The sequence below is a fragment of the Corvus kubaryi genome, unplaced genomic scaffold (assembly GCF_017639235.1).
Source record: "Corvus kubaryi isolate FWS band 111438036 unplaced genomic scaffold, C.kubaryi_AGA036_p1.0 66, whole genome shotgun sequence".
NCBI classification, from domain to species: Eukaryota; Metazoa; Chordata; class Aves; order Passeriformes; family Corvidae; genus Corvus; species Corvus kubaryi.
In genome coordinates, this window is record NW_024582054.1 from 10,509,140 (window position 1) to 10,525,883 (window position 16,744).

The following is a 16,744-nucleotide window of genomic DNA, read 5'->3' on the forward strand; positions in this document are numbered from 1 at the left end:
AGGGAGACAAGTACTTTTGGGATGCAATTAATCCATTCTGGTTTAGGCATCCAAAACAAAAAAACCTGAAATTTAGGCTATGGAGGAGAGGTACTGTACCTCAGAATACCTGCTTCTAAATGACTAGATCAGGCTCACATTCTTCATTAGTTAAGATGAATCCCACTCAAGAACTCATCAGGAGTGTCATTAAGACAGAGGGACTTGGGGATGAGACAATTGCAATTCCAATTTAGGATGATTTACTGATATCTGTGAGGTTCTTCTACACTAATTTCAGGTTTATTTATTTTCCAGAAAGGTTAAGCCCAAATTTCTTTTTCTGTCCTCCTAGACGGGCAATAGGGTGCTCATTTGAACCATCTTGTTAACTGGGGCTGGTGAGAAGGCAATTGAGCCTCAGACAGTCCTTGTCTTTCTTACTGTGCTGGGAGGATCTATTTTTAATTCTCATGTCATGGGTAAGCTTGAAAGACTTGGGGTCTCGCTCAGTTTGAGCAACACAGATGACACTCTGGCTTACTGAGAAAGCTTTCCCAAATTGGCCATTAAGTAAAACTTGCAATTTCATGGTGAAAAAGAGCTTACAGTTCCTTCCCCAAGACTTTCATATCAATGACATCTGCAGATTTTGAGGTATATTTCCCCCTCTCAGTCATGGCCTCTTGAAGAGTCAGATGTGTAGAAGTAAAAAAATAGTTGACTTGGCTTCTTTTGAGAGAACATTCTCAGTTCCATCACTTATTATTTTCATTATGGTTGAGGATATAATTGATTTTTTTCTTTTGATCCATCCAAATGACTCCTTAAAAATGAGACTGCTTCTTGATCTGCTATTGCCTTGAAGACCTATTTACTGCAAAACCAGAATCATTCTCTTCTGTTACTATCAACCCAGAAAAGGAGAATGAGAAGAAAGCAAAAGATGACAAAAAAAAAAGAGAAAGAAATATTTCCCCTAAAAGTAAGCCAGGATTGACTTGCAGTAATTTACAGAAAGGTTTGATACTTTGGTTGGCCTCAAAGCTTTACCTTTGTCACTGATAGCATGTAGAAAAACAAGTACAGTGTGGACTGGGAATATATGACAGTTAACAAAAATTCACTGTACAGTCTCCATCAAGGCTCGCTTTGTACTACTGCATGTGATTAGATGATTTATTTGATTGTCTGTAACTACCCCTTTGGAGCCAGAGGGTGCAAATCTATCCAATATTAGTGGATTATTGATTGAATAATGTCTCTGGAGCCATTAAATCCTACTAATGAGGTTTTTTTTTTAATTGGTGGATCATTGACCTAGCAGACTGTTGCCTAATTTTGGTTTCATACTGGACAGTTTTCCCAAATTTTGTCTTTGTATGTAAGTTAATAGATCATAGTCCCAATAGGGAATATTGTTATGGACTGTATTAGTACCTTTACTTACACTAAAAATAATTTCATACTGCCAGGAAACTAAATTGATTTTAGTAGAATTATTTGCAGGGTAAAGTGTAATTTAGAATGAGTAAGAATGTAAGTGTAAAAGAACAGGTCTTCAATATACATTCCAAAATGTTTATTACAATCCTTATCAGGTACATTGTGTATCACAAGCATGAGATGTCAGTAGGAATGGGATTTGTAGACTGGTGCTATATTGCTAGGGACAGCAGAGTGTCTTAGATTATGCTTGCTGCATGAAGTCAATGGGGAAAAAAAAGTATGTGGATTCCTGTCCTTTGAAGGATGATTCCTTTACTATTCTCTTAGGGAAGAGCTGCATTTTCTCACCTCAGAATAAAACTGAAGGCCTGGCCTCTAATCTGATGGATTTTCTGGGCATTTTGCCAATGGCTGATGGTGCACCGTCATTCTTTTGGAACCATCTTTCCCTTTATCACATTGACACTTATATTCATGTTTTGGGCACAATAAGAGGAACCTCATTATTTTCTGAGTGTTAGTGAAGGAGGAAAGCCTCTTTCATCCTGCCTAGTCCTCTCACCCCAATCCTTTTGTCCAGGCAGTGGAAGAATGGCAGTTGGAGGTACAATACTATGAGTAACTCTAAGTCTTTAAGACCATCATAGAAAAACAGTCACTGTAGCCAGACATGTGGCTTCTGACAACCCTTAGCTTTTTGACTGCCATTCACAGCTCATCTTGACCAAATCACCTGCTTCTGTCCTTCCCTGTAATTCAAGCCTTCTTGTCGTCCTGGGACTAAACCGTGTATGTCAAAGCCATGTCTGTCTAACTTGTACAAGAGGCAAGTTAGTGTTAATTTAAAACTTAACATATTTATAGAATCACAGAATCATGAAGTTTGGAAAAGACCTCCAAGATCATCAAGTCTGACCTTTGACTGAATACCACCATGTCAACTAAGCCATGGCACTAAGTTCCTTTCAGGTAGTTGTAGAGAGTGATAGCCTGAGCCTCCTCTTCTTTAGGCTAAACAATTCCAGCTCCTTCAGCCATTCCTCACATGACTTACCTTCCAGGACCTTCACTATCTCTGTTGCCCTTCTTTAGACATGCTCCAGAACCCCAATGTCTTTCTTGGAGTGAGGGGACCAGAACTGGACACAGGACTTGAGATGCAGCCTCACCAGTGTTGAGTAGAGAGGGACAGCTGCTCCCCTAGTCAATGTGATCACTTCTCTTAATCTTATTTACCAAGTTAGGTACTGGGGTAGCTACCCTACGTCCAAGAGGGGTGAACCTACCTCATCACAGTGCTGCCTGGCTCTGGTTGATTCTGCTGTAAACAGCTTCTCTTGTGGGGGACTTTTGGTTTTGTCTTGAACTGAAACCAAAAACTGTGTGTCTATGTGTATATTTATGCTTAAGGTAAGGCAAAAGAATGTATATCCATTCTGAGGATGCACTGCCTTTTGGAAATAAGATGAAGAACACAATTTCTAGAAAAGCCTGTTCGTTGTCCCTGTGCATATACAGATAGACATGAAAACATCACAGTTAATATTTTACTCAGTTTACCCTGGCACAGCTCAACCTGTATGTTTTTGTATACAGGCAAAGTTTACTTCATCAATATAAGAAAAAAGCCAAAGGAAATCCCTTTTTCCTTACTTATTACATGTGCTTATTTTCCCTTTCCTGTTCTGAAGTCTCCAAAAGAATAGTCTAATTTATTTTATGTTCGCTTCTTTCCCCAAAACAAGGTAATACCAATACACTCCAGGACATTTTTTTCTGTAATTCAGAATAGGATAAACTCTCACTATGTTTTGGAATATACCAGGCCCATTGCACAAGGACAGCAAAAATTCATGTCTACCACCTATGAGGAACTAGATTAAGAAAGGGAGTAAATATAATATTAACATCTGAACCTCTGCTTGAGAGTTACAGGTATTGATGTACACTCATGCAAGGAAGTTTTTCCTTTAAAGCCCAGTATATCACCAAGATAGGATACAAAGTTTTAACAGTTTTAATGGTCACTAAAAGTGGCTCAAATTCATACCTAAGGTTTTTAGGTGATTGGAGAAGGTTTCTTGGCATCTAAGATGTGATTTATGTTGAGAAGCATCTTGATTTCTTTTCAGCTGTAATTCTAAGTGTATTCTGAAGACTGAAAGTCAACTTGAACCTAAATGATGCTTTACATGATTTTTTTAAAAAAGTTTCCACCTTTATCTAAATTTGTTAACTGTCTTGAATTTCTACACATTTCATTTGAAATTCTACCCAGTGTGATGATCTAACAAAAATTTCAAATTTATAATGTCCAGTACAGGCAAACATATTTTTGATTACTGTGGTTCGGGATTCACTACAAAAGCAAAGCACAACACTGGTATTTATTCTACCTGTCTGATGCTTAGCCTGCTTTTACCTTAGCCTTTTCTAGGGGCAAAAAAGGAAACCCTGGAAAATTGTGGCACTTCCTGCAATGTTTCTCCTTTGAATCTTTTTCACTAGAAAGATAATTTCTCAAATTAAGTGAGAAGAGGACATGAAGCAAAGGCATTTATAAACACTATGCTAGAGTAGGAAAATGGATCCTCCTGCTATCCCCTCTGGCTCCTCTATCTGAGTGACTTGGCTTATCCCCTGGAACCAACTTTGAAGTGTGTAGTATATAGCTCTAAAATATTTCAGTTTGAAAATGAATCTAATTCCCTGTATGAAACACAAGAAAAATAAGGCTTGGAAAAACTATATTGTATTTCAGTAGGGAAGATTCCTTTTCATCCAACACCATTTTACTTTTATTTTTAAAAGTTATCTTCCTGTAATTGCACACTAGTTTAGAGTTAAGATAGGAGCATCTTAACAATAATGGGCACTTTTTTAACAGATTATTGCCAAAATTGCGTTCTTTATTCCAGGGAGACACTGTAATAGATACCAGCGCTTTCGTAATGATACAAGCAATCTGTAAGCTATTATAGTTTCTTTTATAGTTACTTAATCTTCATATTGTTTTATACGTCTGGAATGTTAATAGTGTTTTTAATTTATGAAGAGGAGTATATTGCATATTACTAGTTACATGGGAGTATGAGCTAAATAACAGACCATTGAATGGTATTCTTACAAACAAATATTTTGAAGTACTTAAATGAGCATAAGGAATAGAATAAAGAAGTTAAAGGATGTCATACAGATACAATAGTAGCTTTTAGGGAATGAGTCCAGAACCATCTATTCTGAATTGCTACTGTTTTTAATGCATATATTGTACTTCTAGAGAAAAATAGGAATGCTATTTAAAAGTAAATGTTTTACTTAATATAAATATATTTACCTAGTTAATAAATTTAATTATTAAAATAATAATAAAATAGCATATAATCTATTATGTTACTACTAATAATTCAATTATTTATTTCAAATAAGTACAAATCCCCATGTAACTTTTTAAAGCTAATGAAAAGAACTCATTAAGTACTTGATTATATGTAGATTATATATGTATATGTATATATATATACATTATTGTATATATATATGCATATATATGTATATGTATATATATGTACATTATATGTAGAATGCAAGCCCCTGTGTACATTTTTGAAGATAGTGAAAAAATGAAGGTTTTTTTTTCCTACTAGTTCATTGTCATTTTTAATATGTATAGAAAGAGACACAGTTCTCTTGTAAGAGAGATATTGTAACACTTTGCTAAGCAGTGAGTTACAGAGATATGATTAGTGTAGCAATTTAGTGGTTGTAATACTATTAAAAGTAGGGCTTTTAAATGAAGAGAACCGGTTTGCTGTTTTGAAAGAAGTAATAGTCTACTTTAAACTGTCATTCTGTATTTCTGACTTGCAATTAGATGATATTTCTAAAATGTCATTCTCAAATTTTGTTGTGACTGTTATCATAATAAAATGTGACAGGAAAGATATTCTATCAATACTTTTTCCATAATTAGCATTAAATTTCTCTCAAGTGTTAAGTACAAAGGTTTTTCACTGAATGGTCTGCAAGCTTTGTGCCTTTAAAATCTTTTAATATAGCCAAGACTGGTGACAACTGGGAGACAGATCTATGAACAAACCCCTTTGGAGGGAATAGTTTTGTGGTGGGTGATATATGTTACGCAAATGAGCTTATTAGGACTCTCATCTATTTTATTATTGGTGCCCAATTTATAGAGGCATTTAAAAAACAATATTTCTGCCTGACTCCTTGAAATGAAGAAGATACATTGATATAATTGAGAGCAAATGATTGCATGTTGTGCCATTTAATCATGTCATTTTTCAATTGCTGTTTTTTGCACTTCACTGCATACTTATAGAATATTTAGCTTCAATATAGATTAAGTCCCACAGTATGCAGCTGAGTAGATTTCCCATCTTAGGTGGCATATTCTTTTAACCTTGAAATCAGCAAAAGCACACAGGTTTTTTGGCAGTATTTTTCTAAACAATGACAAGTAATCATTCACTTTCTATCTTTGTCATTTAGCTTTTTTATTTTAAGGAATTACTGTCTTATTAATATTTTTTGAGGAATTGTTGATTTTCTTTTTCGTTCAGAACCAAAAATTCTTCTGTTCACCATCTGTCCTGTAAGAATGGAATTTGAAATACAGGGATGCATCATCTTGAGAAGTTCCAACAGGCACTGCCATTTCACAGAAAACATTGAAAACTAAATTTTGCCCAAACTTTTCAAGCATTTCCTCTTTTCTTTTTCCTGTTTTCCTGTTTCTTTTAATTGATGTATTATTTCTGTTAGTTGTGATACTTAAAAGTTTTACATTATCACTTTTAAAAACTGAAATGCTTCACTAGCCAAAAATCAGACATAAAAAGGCAAATAACTTCTAAGAGATGTAGTTTGATTGGTGTAGATGGAAGGGTGACTTCTGTTCTCAGATTCTGCGTTAATTTCTGCACGTGATTGTTGTACTAAAGAACAGCAGATCCATCTTACATCAAGGAACAATTGGTGCCATCAGAAATGTATCATTCCCTCCCTCACATACCCACATCCTGCAACAAGGGGAAAGAGGAAGCCTTTAACAGACCAAGGTGAGAGAGAAACTTCCTCTTAGATCTGGTCATTTTTCTGCTGTTGAACTTCTTTTGTGTTCCTAAAAACAGACTGTATTGCCCATGCATACACACAAGCCCAGAAATAACACTTATCTCTGTGTACTTTGGCATTTCTTCTGAACCTGAAAGTACAAATAAAATCCATCTAAGTTGCTGTTTGTCATTGTCCAACTTTTCAAAGCTCTGGCCATCTCTACATGAACACTTAGTCCAGTTGTAGAGTGAAAACAAGAAACTTCAGATCCCATAAAAATGGATTCTCCAAACAATAGGTAATAAATGAGGCTATGAAAACCACAAACCACATCTCAATAATCTATGTGGTGAATGTGGGTTATGTGGATTTAAGGGAATTAAACTAATTTTACAGTGACTTTTAAACTAACAGTGACTTTTAAGCACAATAGTCCCACTGAATTAATCAAGAATCTTAAATAGTTAATATTAAACACCTGGTCAAGATTCTTGATGTAACAGTGTTTCAGTGGCCAACTCATCTTACATGTTGTGTGAGAAATCTGACTTCCCATATATGTCTTTCAGTTGTGCAGAGCAGGTGGTGCAGCTCAGCTCAGGTGTTGATATGCTGCAAGAAGAATGAGGGATGGAGGCAGTCTGGGGCTTGAGGAGCTATAACATTCCTCAACTTCCCACCTTTCTATGCCTCTCATATGCTCTGGCACTGCCTAAAGCTGCAGACATGTTTCTGGTCATATGCCATTCACTTAGGAGTCACACAGCTAAGCCAAGCACCTTCTGTTCAGATCGTGGCCACTTCCATCCCCATAGATAGTGCTATTAGCCCATGGCTTGGAAGGAGCGTTTGATGTCATTTGACTCAGCAGGCACTTTTCCAGATGATTTAAGTCATGGCATTAACAAGCTGTGAAAGTAGTTTCAGCTAGCCCTTTTTAGCTATGCGGGTGATAACTTCAAAGCACTGAAAATAGGGGCAGGCAGAGGAAAGTAAAACCTTCCAAGATTCTAGCAGCATGGACAGGAATTCTCAGTATGGGAAGCCATGACCATAATAACATTCTAATGACTAACACCTCAATGTTATCAGGATATCTGTTGTGAAGCAAATGACTCAGACACAAAGTCAAGTTCATACACAGCATCTGCAGTTACTGTGTGTACTCTTAGCCTGCAGCAAAAAAGTCAAATACTTTTATTTAAGTCTCACTGCAAATGGCTTAGGTGAACATGTTTCACCCACATTTGCAAAGATTTGGATTGTGTTTACATTTATCACAGCTCAATGGACACATGATAGTATGAGGGGACAAAATTGAAGGTGTCTGATCTCTTAATCTATACTTCAGCAAATCTTCTGCACACATGGGAGACTAAGTGAGCCTAAGTGATGCTCCTCAGTCTACAGTTAGATCACAACCTAATTTTCTGAACCTTCAAGTGCCCAGTAGCTTACTATAGCAGCTGTAAACCATAAGGCCCAAGGCTCAGTAGAAATACTCATCATATTTCCTTTTTAAAATTAATTTATTTTTGTCAAACTTTCACAATGTAAAATGTGCCTTGCAAATAATTAAAGTAACTGTCATCCTGGAAGCATACTTTGCATGTGAAATTATTGTATTGACAGGTTTTTTACACAAGCATGCCGTTTTAACAGTAGCAAAAACCTGGATGAATATACAACACCACAGTGTATATGTCATGTCGTGGGATATATGCAATTATTGTGTCCCTTTAGGACACTGAATACAAGACCCTAATACTGCTTAAATTCATTATTGCTAGTGCTATTATATAGGGCTTAAAGATGTTTTTACATGATTAAGTTCTCTGGGTTTTAAAGTATTGTTGCTATAGCAAACTATTTCAACACTGTTAGATACAAGCACTTCATTCTTCTCCTGTTTAATATTAACCATGATATCGTGTAATAAAATTGAAACAAAAGTGCCATAGGCCTAATTGTACTGTCACAGCCATGTAAATCAGAAATAGCTTCAGTAAAGCTACTGTTATTATGCTGGTGTAAAATTGATATAAATTAGAAATGACTTGGATGCTGTAGCTCTGCTTTCAGATAACACAGTGTAAAGGCCTCACTTAAAGTCCTCTATAATGGCTTATGAGTGCAATTCTCCTTACCTCATCATATTAAATGGCATTGTATCAAAAAAGGCCAATATTTATAAGGGATGACTTAATCAGATAGATCAAGGTAAATTAATGTTATGGGGCCAGATTCTGAGCTGTATTGACTTCTATGAAGTTAATGCAGACCTACGTAAATTTGGCTATGATCAGTATATAACTCACCATCACTTCCAAGAAACCTGAATTGCCTAGCTGTTATAAAATGTAAACTAAGAACCTTGACTTTAGATAGACTTTTTGGTTTGGTTTGGTTGGTTGGTATCTTTTCTGATGTGACATTAAGCTAATGAACAGCATCAGAAAGGAAATGTGGCAGACGTGGTGGTTACATCAAGAACTACGAAGGAAACTGGTAATGAACTCTAGGAAAATAAATAAGGGCAAGTTCAGGAAACGTAAATGAAAATGCAGCTCTGGTATGAATTAAATAATAAAATTCCTGGTCATATTTTGCCATAAATAGTGGTTTGGGAATTTGTCATTTACCTTATTTAAAATTCAGAAATATTAAAGGTACAGGGTTCTCTCATTGTAGAAGTAATAGAATTCTAGCTATTATAGAGTTAGGGTAATTTAAATAGCTATAGAATTCTTTATATCAATAAGTGGAACATCTGTATGAAATGTCCACCTGCTACGGTACTACTCAGTATACTTTACAATCAAATGTACTTAATCATTTTAAGATGTCTTCTAATGAAGGCTTATTGGGAATAACATTTTGAACACAAATACTTTTAGGCATTAAAACTTCTGCTTTAAATGAGATTTCTTTGCCTTGTTTACCCATGTTGATTAATAAGCAATCTGTTAGGATGGCCCAATTGTGCTGGTGAAAATAGATTAGTACTTCAGCTATGTTTGTGGTTTTAATCATCATTTCTCTTGAAGATTTTAAAAAAACCCTGTCTTTTGCACACTATCCATATGCAAAGAAAAGACACATGTTTTTAGATGTATATACCAATCTTTTGGTTTACACTTGCAGCTTAATATTATTGATCAAGAACAGCAGCAAAATGCTCCTTTGAATTATGACATTTCTAAGCATAAATTTCAATTTTTAAGGAAACAGTGACATGAAGATCTGGAACTGGAATTCACTTTTTATAGAATGTTTTTGTTTTGCTAATAGAATTAATGAAAGGTGATCCTGGTTTTTTATCCGTTAATGCTTGTAAACAACTTTGAGAGATGTAGTGGCTTTTTTTGTTTACTTCTTAAGTGTAAGTTTAGAGGCAAACACCCTGTCTTCAAAAAAGATGATAGTTCAGATTTTCTCATGGGGTCATGCACTTTCATCTGTGGCATCCCACAGAGGGAAACAGATGTTGGCAAGTTATAATTTAAATTATCTGGAAAGCTCCCATGTGTAGAGCACAGTACTGTTAAATTCAGGAATAGCACAGCTCTATGATAATTATTGAATACTTGAACCATGCAATGTTATAAAAGTATAGGATCTCAGAACCTGGGCTGAAGCTGTCATCCTCATATGCATTTCTGCCTTCTGTACCCCAGCTTCATAGATGTTATTATTAAAATATGTTATGAGTTAAAAAAAATCCTGGTTTGATATGCAGTGACAGTAGAGTATAATCACGGATAAAACCATGATTGGAAGCCCCCCATGCCATTTACTGCTTCTGGGTGGTAGATCTCGCTCCAGTTCTGGCATGTAGGATGCATTATTTATACTGCTGCTCAATCAGATTCTCAGTACAATTTCTTGGGGGTTTGAGGAGAACCAACATATCCTGGCTCCCATCAAGTTTCAATATTAGGGTTTAGCAATTGTTTCCCATTGTCCAGTTTACGTCAGACTGCATTCTCAGCAGCAGTGGAATCAGGATGATCAAATAAATGCAGTGAATTACTCCTCTTCAAGGATGATATCAATTGTCACCATTTTCCTACATTTACTTGAATATGGAACTACCCTGAAAATATTTTATGATAACAAAAACCATCTGTAAACAATTTTATACTGAATTTTCTCCTTCCGTAATGTTTCTCCTGTGACAGGGTGCATATGACCCGTGATTTCTATTGTTTTTTCTAAAAATATACATATTCTCATTGCATGACTACAATTTTTCCCTCTTATTTTCCTGTAGAATTTCTGATGCTGATTACTGTCAGGGTAACTCATTTCAGATGTGTCCCAGTTGAATGAAAAAGAAAGGAAGAATAAACGAGTCTACACCATAAAACTTTCAGCATTATTGAGACAGTTAACTATGTATGGCATTTGTTTGAAGAAGACTGAACGTAGTGTTACTCTTTCTGTGCTATTAAGGTTAAGACTGTATTTATCTGAAAATAAAACACTAAGCTTTGACACAAGTATGGGAATTTGTGGAAGACCTGAAAAATATATTGCAAGACAGAGATTGGGCACCACTAAACATCAGATAATAATTAATGTTTCAATTTGCAAAGTATTCCATGCTGACATCTGTTGTTTGTCTGTCCTTCAGTCTCTCTGCTCTGAGATCAAGCAGAGGCGCCGTGGGGTTGCCTCTGTGCTGCGATTATGCCAGCACCTCCTGGATGATCAGGAGACCTGCAACCTAAATGCAGATCACCAGTCCATGCAGCTGATAATCGTAAACCTTGAGAGAAGGTGGGAAGCCATTGTCATGCAAGCTGTCCACTGGCAAACCAGGCTACAGAAGCGACTAGAAAAAGACTTGGTGAGTGATGCTTGCTTTAAAAGATGTTGTGCAATTTCATTCTTCTCAAGAAATGCTTTTTCAGCACAAGAAAAACATATCCGTCTCTGAGAGTTTTCCTCTGACTGAGATGCCATTCCTATTCTTTACTGTCTACAAGTGAATTTTCAGCTTCTCACACAGCATTGTATGGACAACATTTTTTTAATAATGTAAATGCACATATACATGTTGTATTTGCTGGATATTTAATCTCACCATATCTGATCCTATCCATGAATAAAACCAATCTTCTCCTGGTGCTAAGTTGCTCAGTACCTAACAGAACTGGGCCCAGAAACATATTTCACTGATTGTAAATATATTTTAGAAAAAGAATTTCCCATGTAACTAAGACTGGTTTTAATTAGCATCCTAGCAGTAGATGTGTATTTCACGCCGAATGCCATGGGTATGTGATTAATATACAATCCTCTGTTATTTGAATATAAGTAAAATGCAGTAATTTGCTTTTATCTCAGGGAAATGATTCCTAAGAGGCAAAATAGCACTCTGCTTAAACCATCCATTAAGTGGCATGAATTAGATTGGTTTTCTACAGCATAAAACTATATTACAAAGCAGGGGGAATAAAATAATCACTACAGTAACACCATTGACTGTAACGGATGAATTGGCTCAGCATGCTTTGTGCTGCTATCATACTGCTGAAGTCTGTATACTGCAGCTACATTGACAGCAATGATAATCCTATGTAGTTCATATACTGAAGAGTCTTGATGAGATTTGGGAAAAAGTGACATAATTTTTTAGATTTATATCAAGCAAAGCAAAGGAAAAAAAGCTTGACATACTTCTTACCAATTATCTGACTAACAGTGAAATACTACTTTTGACATCTTTTTTTTAAAGTTCCTTTACAAAAGTAACAGAAGCTGTAATTCTCTGGTTCAGTATGGTCCTACATTATGAAGATACATAAGGCATTGTTTAGAAACACTAGCAGTTCCTGAGTGAAATGCTATTAGTCTAAACAGCCCAAGAAATGGTGAGTTAGTGAGAAGGATGCTGTGGACAGATGAACTGGTGAAGGTAATAGCAATGTTGCTTGCCTGCCTTTATTAAAAGTTATAACATAGGAGCACTTCTCTGCCTGTTTGGTTTATGGGCTGTTTTGCTTTTGGTATTGACATAGAAATGGGACTTGGTGAAGGAAGAGGTTTGAACAGACTTTTAGGACAAGTCAAAAGGGGCTCTGTATGAGGCAGCATGGAGGGAAGACATCCCTGAAAAGCAGATGCAGTGTCAGCATTGGTTTTATAAGCATGGGATTAGCAATGTAAAGAGTGAAGATAATTAAGGAGTTAAGCTATCAAAAATTTGACCTGGTTGGAAGAAGTGTAAAAATGATGACGCTGCATGCAAATGTACAAGGGTATAGAGGAAAAAGAGGATAATTTTTGTGTGTTTCTTTATACATCTACGTAAAGAGAGGCAAGTACTAACTGAAGAGGAATGCAATTGGAAACAACCAAGATCATCTAAGAGCTTGCCACTATATGGCCAGCAGAAAAATGTCAAATCTTAATCACACTAAGATTCCCCTCAATGAGCTAGTGAGAGATGTAAATGTCACAAGCTGATGGAGATTACCAGAGGGAGAACTGAAAAAGCATGAAATAAAGAGGAGATCTGGGGAGGAAAGAACAACATTTTGTTTGTGCTTACTTTATGCTAATAGGTACTTAGAAGAAGATATTTAAAAGACAGAAGAATGAGGTTAGATGGAGGAAGTTTGCTTGAGCCCTCTGTCCTGAGATGGGAACTGCAGGTATCTGAATACATATTATTAGGTAAAAAGGAGAAAGGGAATCAGGTAAGGTAAAAGACTTGTTCAAGTCTTGTAAAAAGCAGAAGATGAAGGAAGAAAGATTAACAAAAAACCCCAGAGGGTGGAAGCAAGAACAGGTAGATTGTGAGGAACACATAGAAATTTTCCAAGCATCCAGGGATTGGGTTAGGAAAGATGGGACACTTATAGGACTACATCTGCCCAGGGGCATGGAGGGCAACAAGAAAAGGTTCTCTAGATACATTGGTGATAAAAGAAAAAAAGAGAAAATTTGGTCCCGCTCCTGAAACAAATGGGAGATCTGGATATCTGGGACATGGAGATGGCTGAGGTACTCAATTACTATTTTGCCTCAGTCTTCACTAGCAAGTGCTCCAGCCACACCACTCAAATTGCAGCAGTCAAAAGCAGGGAATGGGAGAATGAGGTCTTTCTGCTATAGCAGAAGATCAAGACAATCTAAGGAACCTGAAGGTGCATAAGTCCATGGGACCTGATGAGACGCATGCACAAGTCCTGCAGGAAGTGGTGGGTAAAGTGGCTAAGCCACTATCCATCATATTTGAGAAGCTGTGGCAGTCCAGCAAAGCTCCTGCTAACAGGAAATGAGAAAACAGAACCCAAATTTTTAGAAAAAAGGAGAAGTGGGAGGACCTGGGAAACTACAGGCGGGTCTGTCTCATGTCTGTGCCTGGCAAGATCATGGAGCAGGCCCTCCTGGAAACTATGCAAAGGCACATGGAAATTTAGGAGGTGATTCTTTACAGCCAACATGGCTTCACCAAGGGCAAATGTCCTGTAAATTTGGTGGCCTTCTATGTGTTGGACTTGTGCAAAGCATCTGACACTGTCCCAAATAATATCATTGTTTCTAATCCTCAGAGAAATGGATTTGATGAATGGACAAGTCAGTGGATTGGAATTGGCTGGATGATTGCACTCAAAGAGGTGTGGTCAAATGGCTTGATGCCCAAGTAGAAAAATGGTGTTCCTCAGGGGTTGGTATTGGGATGGGCATTTTTAACATCTTTGTTGGTGAGATGGGAATGGACTGAGAGCACCCTCAGGAGGCTTGCTGCTGACATCAAGCTGTGTGGTGCAGTGGACAAGCTGGAGGGAAGGGATGCTGTCCAGAGGGACCTCGATAGACTTGAGAGGGGGGCTTGTGCAAACCTCATAAAGTTCAACAGTGCCAAGTGCAAGGTCCTGCACCTGATTCGGGGTAATCCTAAACACAAACACAAGCTGGACAGAGAGTGGATTGAGAGAAGCCCAGAGGAGAAGAACACATAGAGAAGGCAAAAAAAAAAGAATCTAGAAGGCAGAAAAATCTAAGGAATTAATTTCTTGAGAATCTGTTTCAGGGCAGTCAAAAGTAAAACAAAGATTGTGAGAAACTGTTACAGAAATTTCAGTGGAATTAAAGGAAAAAACATAATTAGTGAGGATCCAGAACGGAGCTTTGTAGAAATTGTAGTTAGGAGTTTTAAACAAGACATTACGTTTAAATGAGAAGAAAGTCAAGAAATAAAAGAAGACAAATGCCATCTCAACAGTTGCAGAGAGTCTTGATGGTAATGAGTCTGGGAGAGCAAAAAATGTGAACAGAAGTAAAAGAATTCATCAATGAAATAAGCTGGGCAACTGAATGGGTTAGAAGATAAATATGAGACTGAGGAATAGAAGAGATTGATAAAGAAAGAAAATACAGCAGCAGAGATTTTTAATTCTCTTGAGAAACTCTGGTTATGTTTTTGTGCTAGTTCCATCTTTGGAATATTTTTAGTCATATTACTAACGTGTCAGAGCAATAGCTCTAATAAATTTGGTCAGTGCTACACAAAATGTTAATCTGACCAGCAGTAGGAAAACCAGTTGAATTTTGGAGATTTAGAAATAAATATGTGCGGTATTTACACGACAACCAAACCAAAAAAACAGCTTTCAGAATCCTGAATTTTTTTTTAGAGGCTGAATATTGTTGGGTCTATAGCAGCCCAAGAGGGAAAGAACTACAGTCCAATTGTGTTATCTTAAAGGTAAAGTACCACGAATCAGCTTTTTTTTTTTTTTTTTTTTTAATTAAATGTATATCTTCAATTTGACTTGGGGCAGAAAGAAGTTGCATTTGTGAGATAGCTTAGGGAGTGCTGACAGAGGTCTAAGCTTCTCTAGTGAAAACATATTATCCTCTTTTGCATGTGGGCAGTTGCTGTGCGGAAGCAGTTGCTCTAAATAAACTGTTACGAGCTAATTAGAGCTTGATGCTGCTCTTGCAGCAGGAGTGAAGTCTTGTGTTTCTGTTTGGGATTGAAATTGATCAGGAGTTGAGGCATGGTGAGGATAGGAATCTTGCTTGATACCTGGATGCTTGGAACTTCACAAGGTACCCACTGCTTTGTTCCCTCTTTGCCTGAGGTAGTCTGGAGTTATTTGCTGAGCTGAGCTGCCTTTCACCAGCCTAGGGGGTGTATCATTCATTCTGCTGAGAAATAGCAGCCTTTTAGGGATACCATTGTGCTCATCTAATTATCATTGCAGGCTGTTTTGTTTTGGAACCTCTAATCTTAGGCTGCTTTCTAATAATGTTTCTTTTAAATATGTCAGTATCTACAGGTTTCTCTTGTTGAAAAAACTATCCATATTCTCAACATTTAAATATGCCCCAGCCACTGCAGGATTCACTTTTTTTGACTTTCCTTGTCTGAGTTGGCATGTTCTAACCTTCCTTTTCACTCAGTTCCTGTGCAGTCATTTCTTGGGTAGGTACCAGAACCATTTCTTCTGCTACCCTATCTCTCTGTATTTGATGGTGTGCCAGTCTTGGCACACGAACTGTATCCCGTGGTAACAAGTCTGTCTTTGTGGTTGCCTACAAAATACTGTAATTTATGGAAACAAATAAGATGTTTATATACCCTGATGGCATCTGACTCATTCATGGCATCTGACTTGCTGACAGTAAATAAGATACCCCAGCTGATTATATAGCCCCTGTGCTAGAGTCACTTTCATCTTCTACTGTCTTCTTAATTTGTGTCCTGGGATCTTCCTTTGTCCTCTTTCTGCCCCTTTTTACATTCAGTCACTTATGTGGGCCACTTAAAACATTACAAAGGTACACTCAAATTAACCACAGAAAGCTTTTATATTTCTTTTGAATTGTTTGTCTTCATTTATTGTCTTCAGCAATTTTTAATTTTGCTCACCTTTTGCAATAGTGGGCACCACAAGTTTATAAATAACAAGATATTAACATGTACTTCATGCACCTAAAGTCGGGTAAAAGCTGTCCTTCTTATGAACAAAAAGTTCTGTCTAGAATGTGGAATTATCAGTAAGAATCACTCCAGGAAGATGAAATACGGTTATTTTATGTTAAATATGTCCCAAGTCAAATAGAAGGTTCAGCAGGTTAATCTAGCTATATAGTATGAAGTATTCATACAATGAAAAAAACCTCAGAAAACTGGAAGCAGTCCTAATTTGTTTTAGCAAAAGAGGTTTTTATCTCCCCCATCTGTTTTGGCGGTTTTTTTTGTTTTGTTTTGGTT

The 16,744-nt window shown here is 36.8% G+C and overlaps 1 protein-coding gene and 1 long non-coding RNA gene across 5 annotated transcripts in view; one reads left to right on the plus strand and one right to left on the minus strand.

Moving 5' to 3' along the window:
• The window catches only part of AKAP6 (A-kinase anchoring protein 6), a 272,762-nt gene that overhangs the window by 228,830 nt on the left and 27,188 nt on the right, over positions 1-16,744 (plus strand). For all 4 annotated transcript variants that reach the window (XM_042047594.1, XM_042047595.1, XM_042047593.1 and 1 more), the window contains exon 12: positions 11,144-11,359. In XM_042047594.1, the coding sequence (XP_041903528.1) occupies positions 11,144-11,359 (216 nt within the window). The remainder of the gene's footprint in view (positions 1-11,143; positions 11,360-16,744) is intronic.
• Positions 1-16,744, minus strand: part of LOC121673829 — a 95,293-nt gene that overhangs the window by 5,995 nt on the left and 72,554 nt on the right. The gene's annotated exons all lie outside the window — the stretch shown is intronic.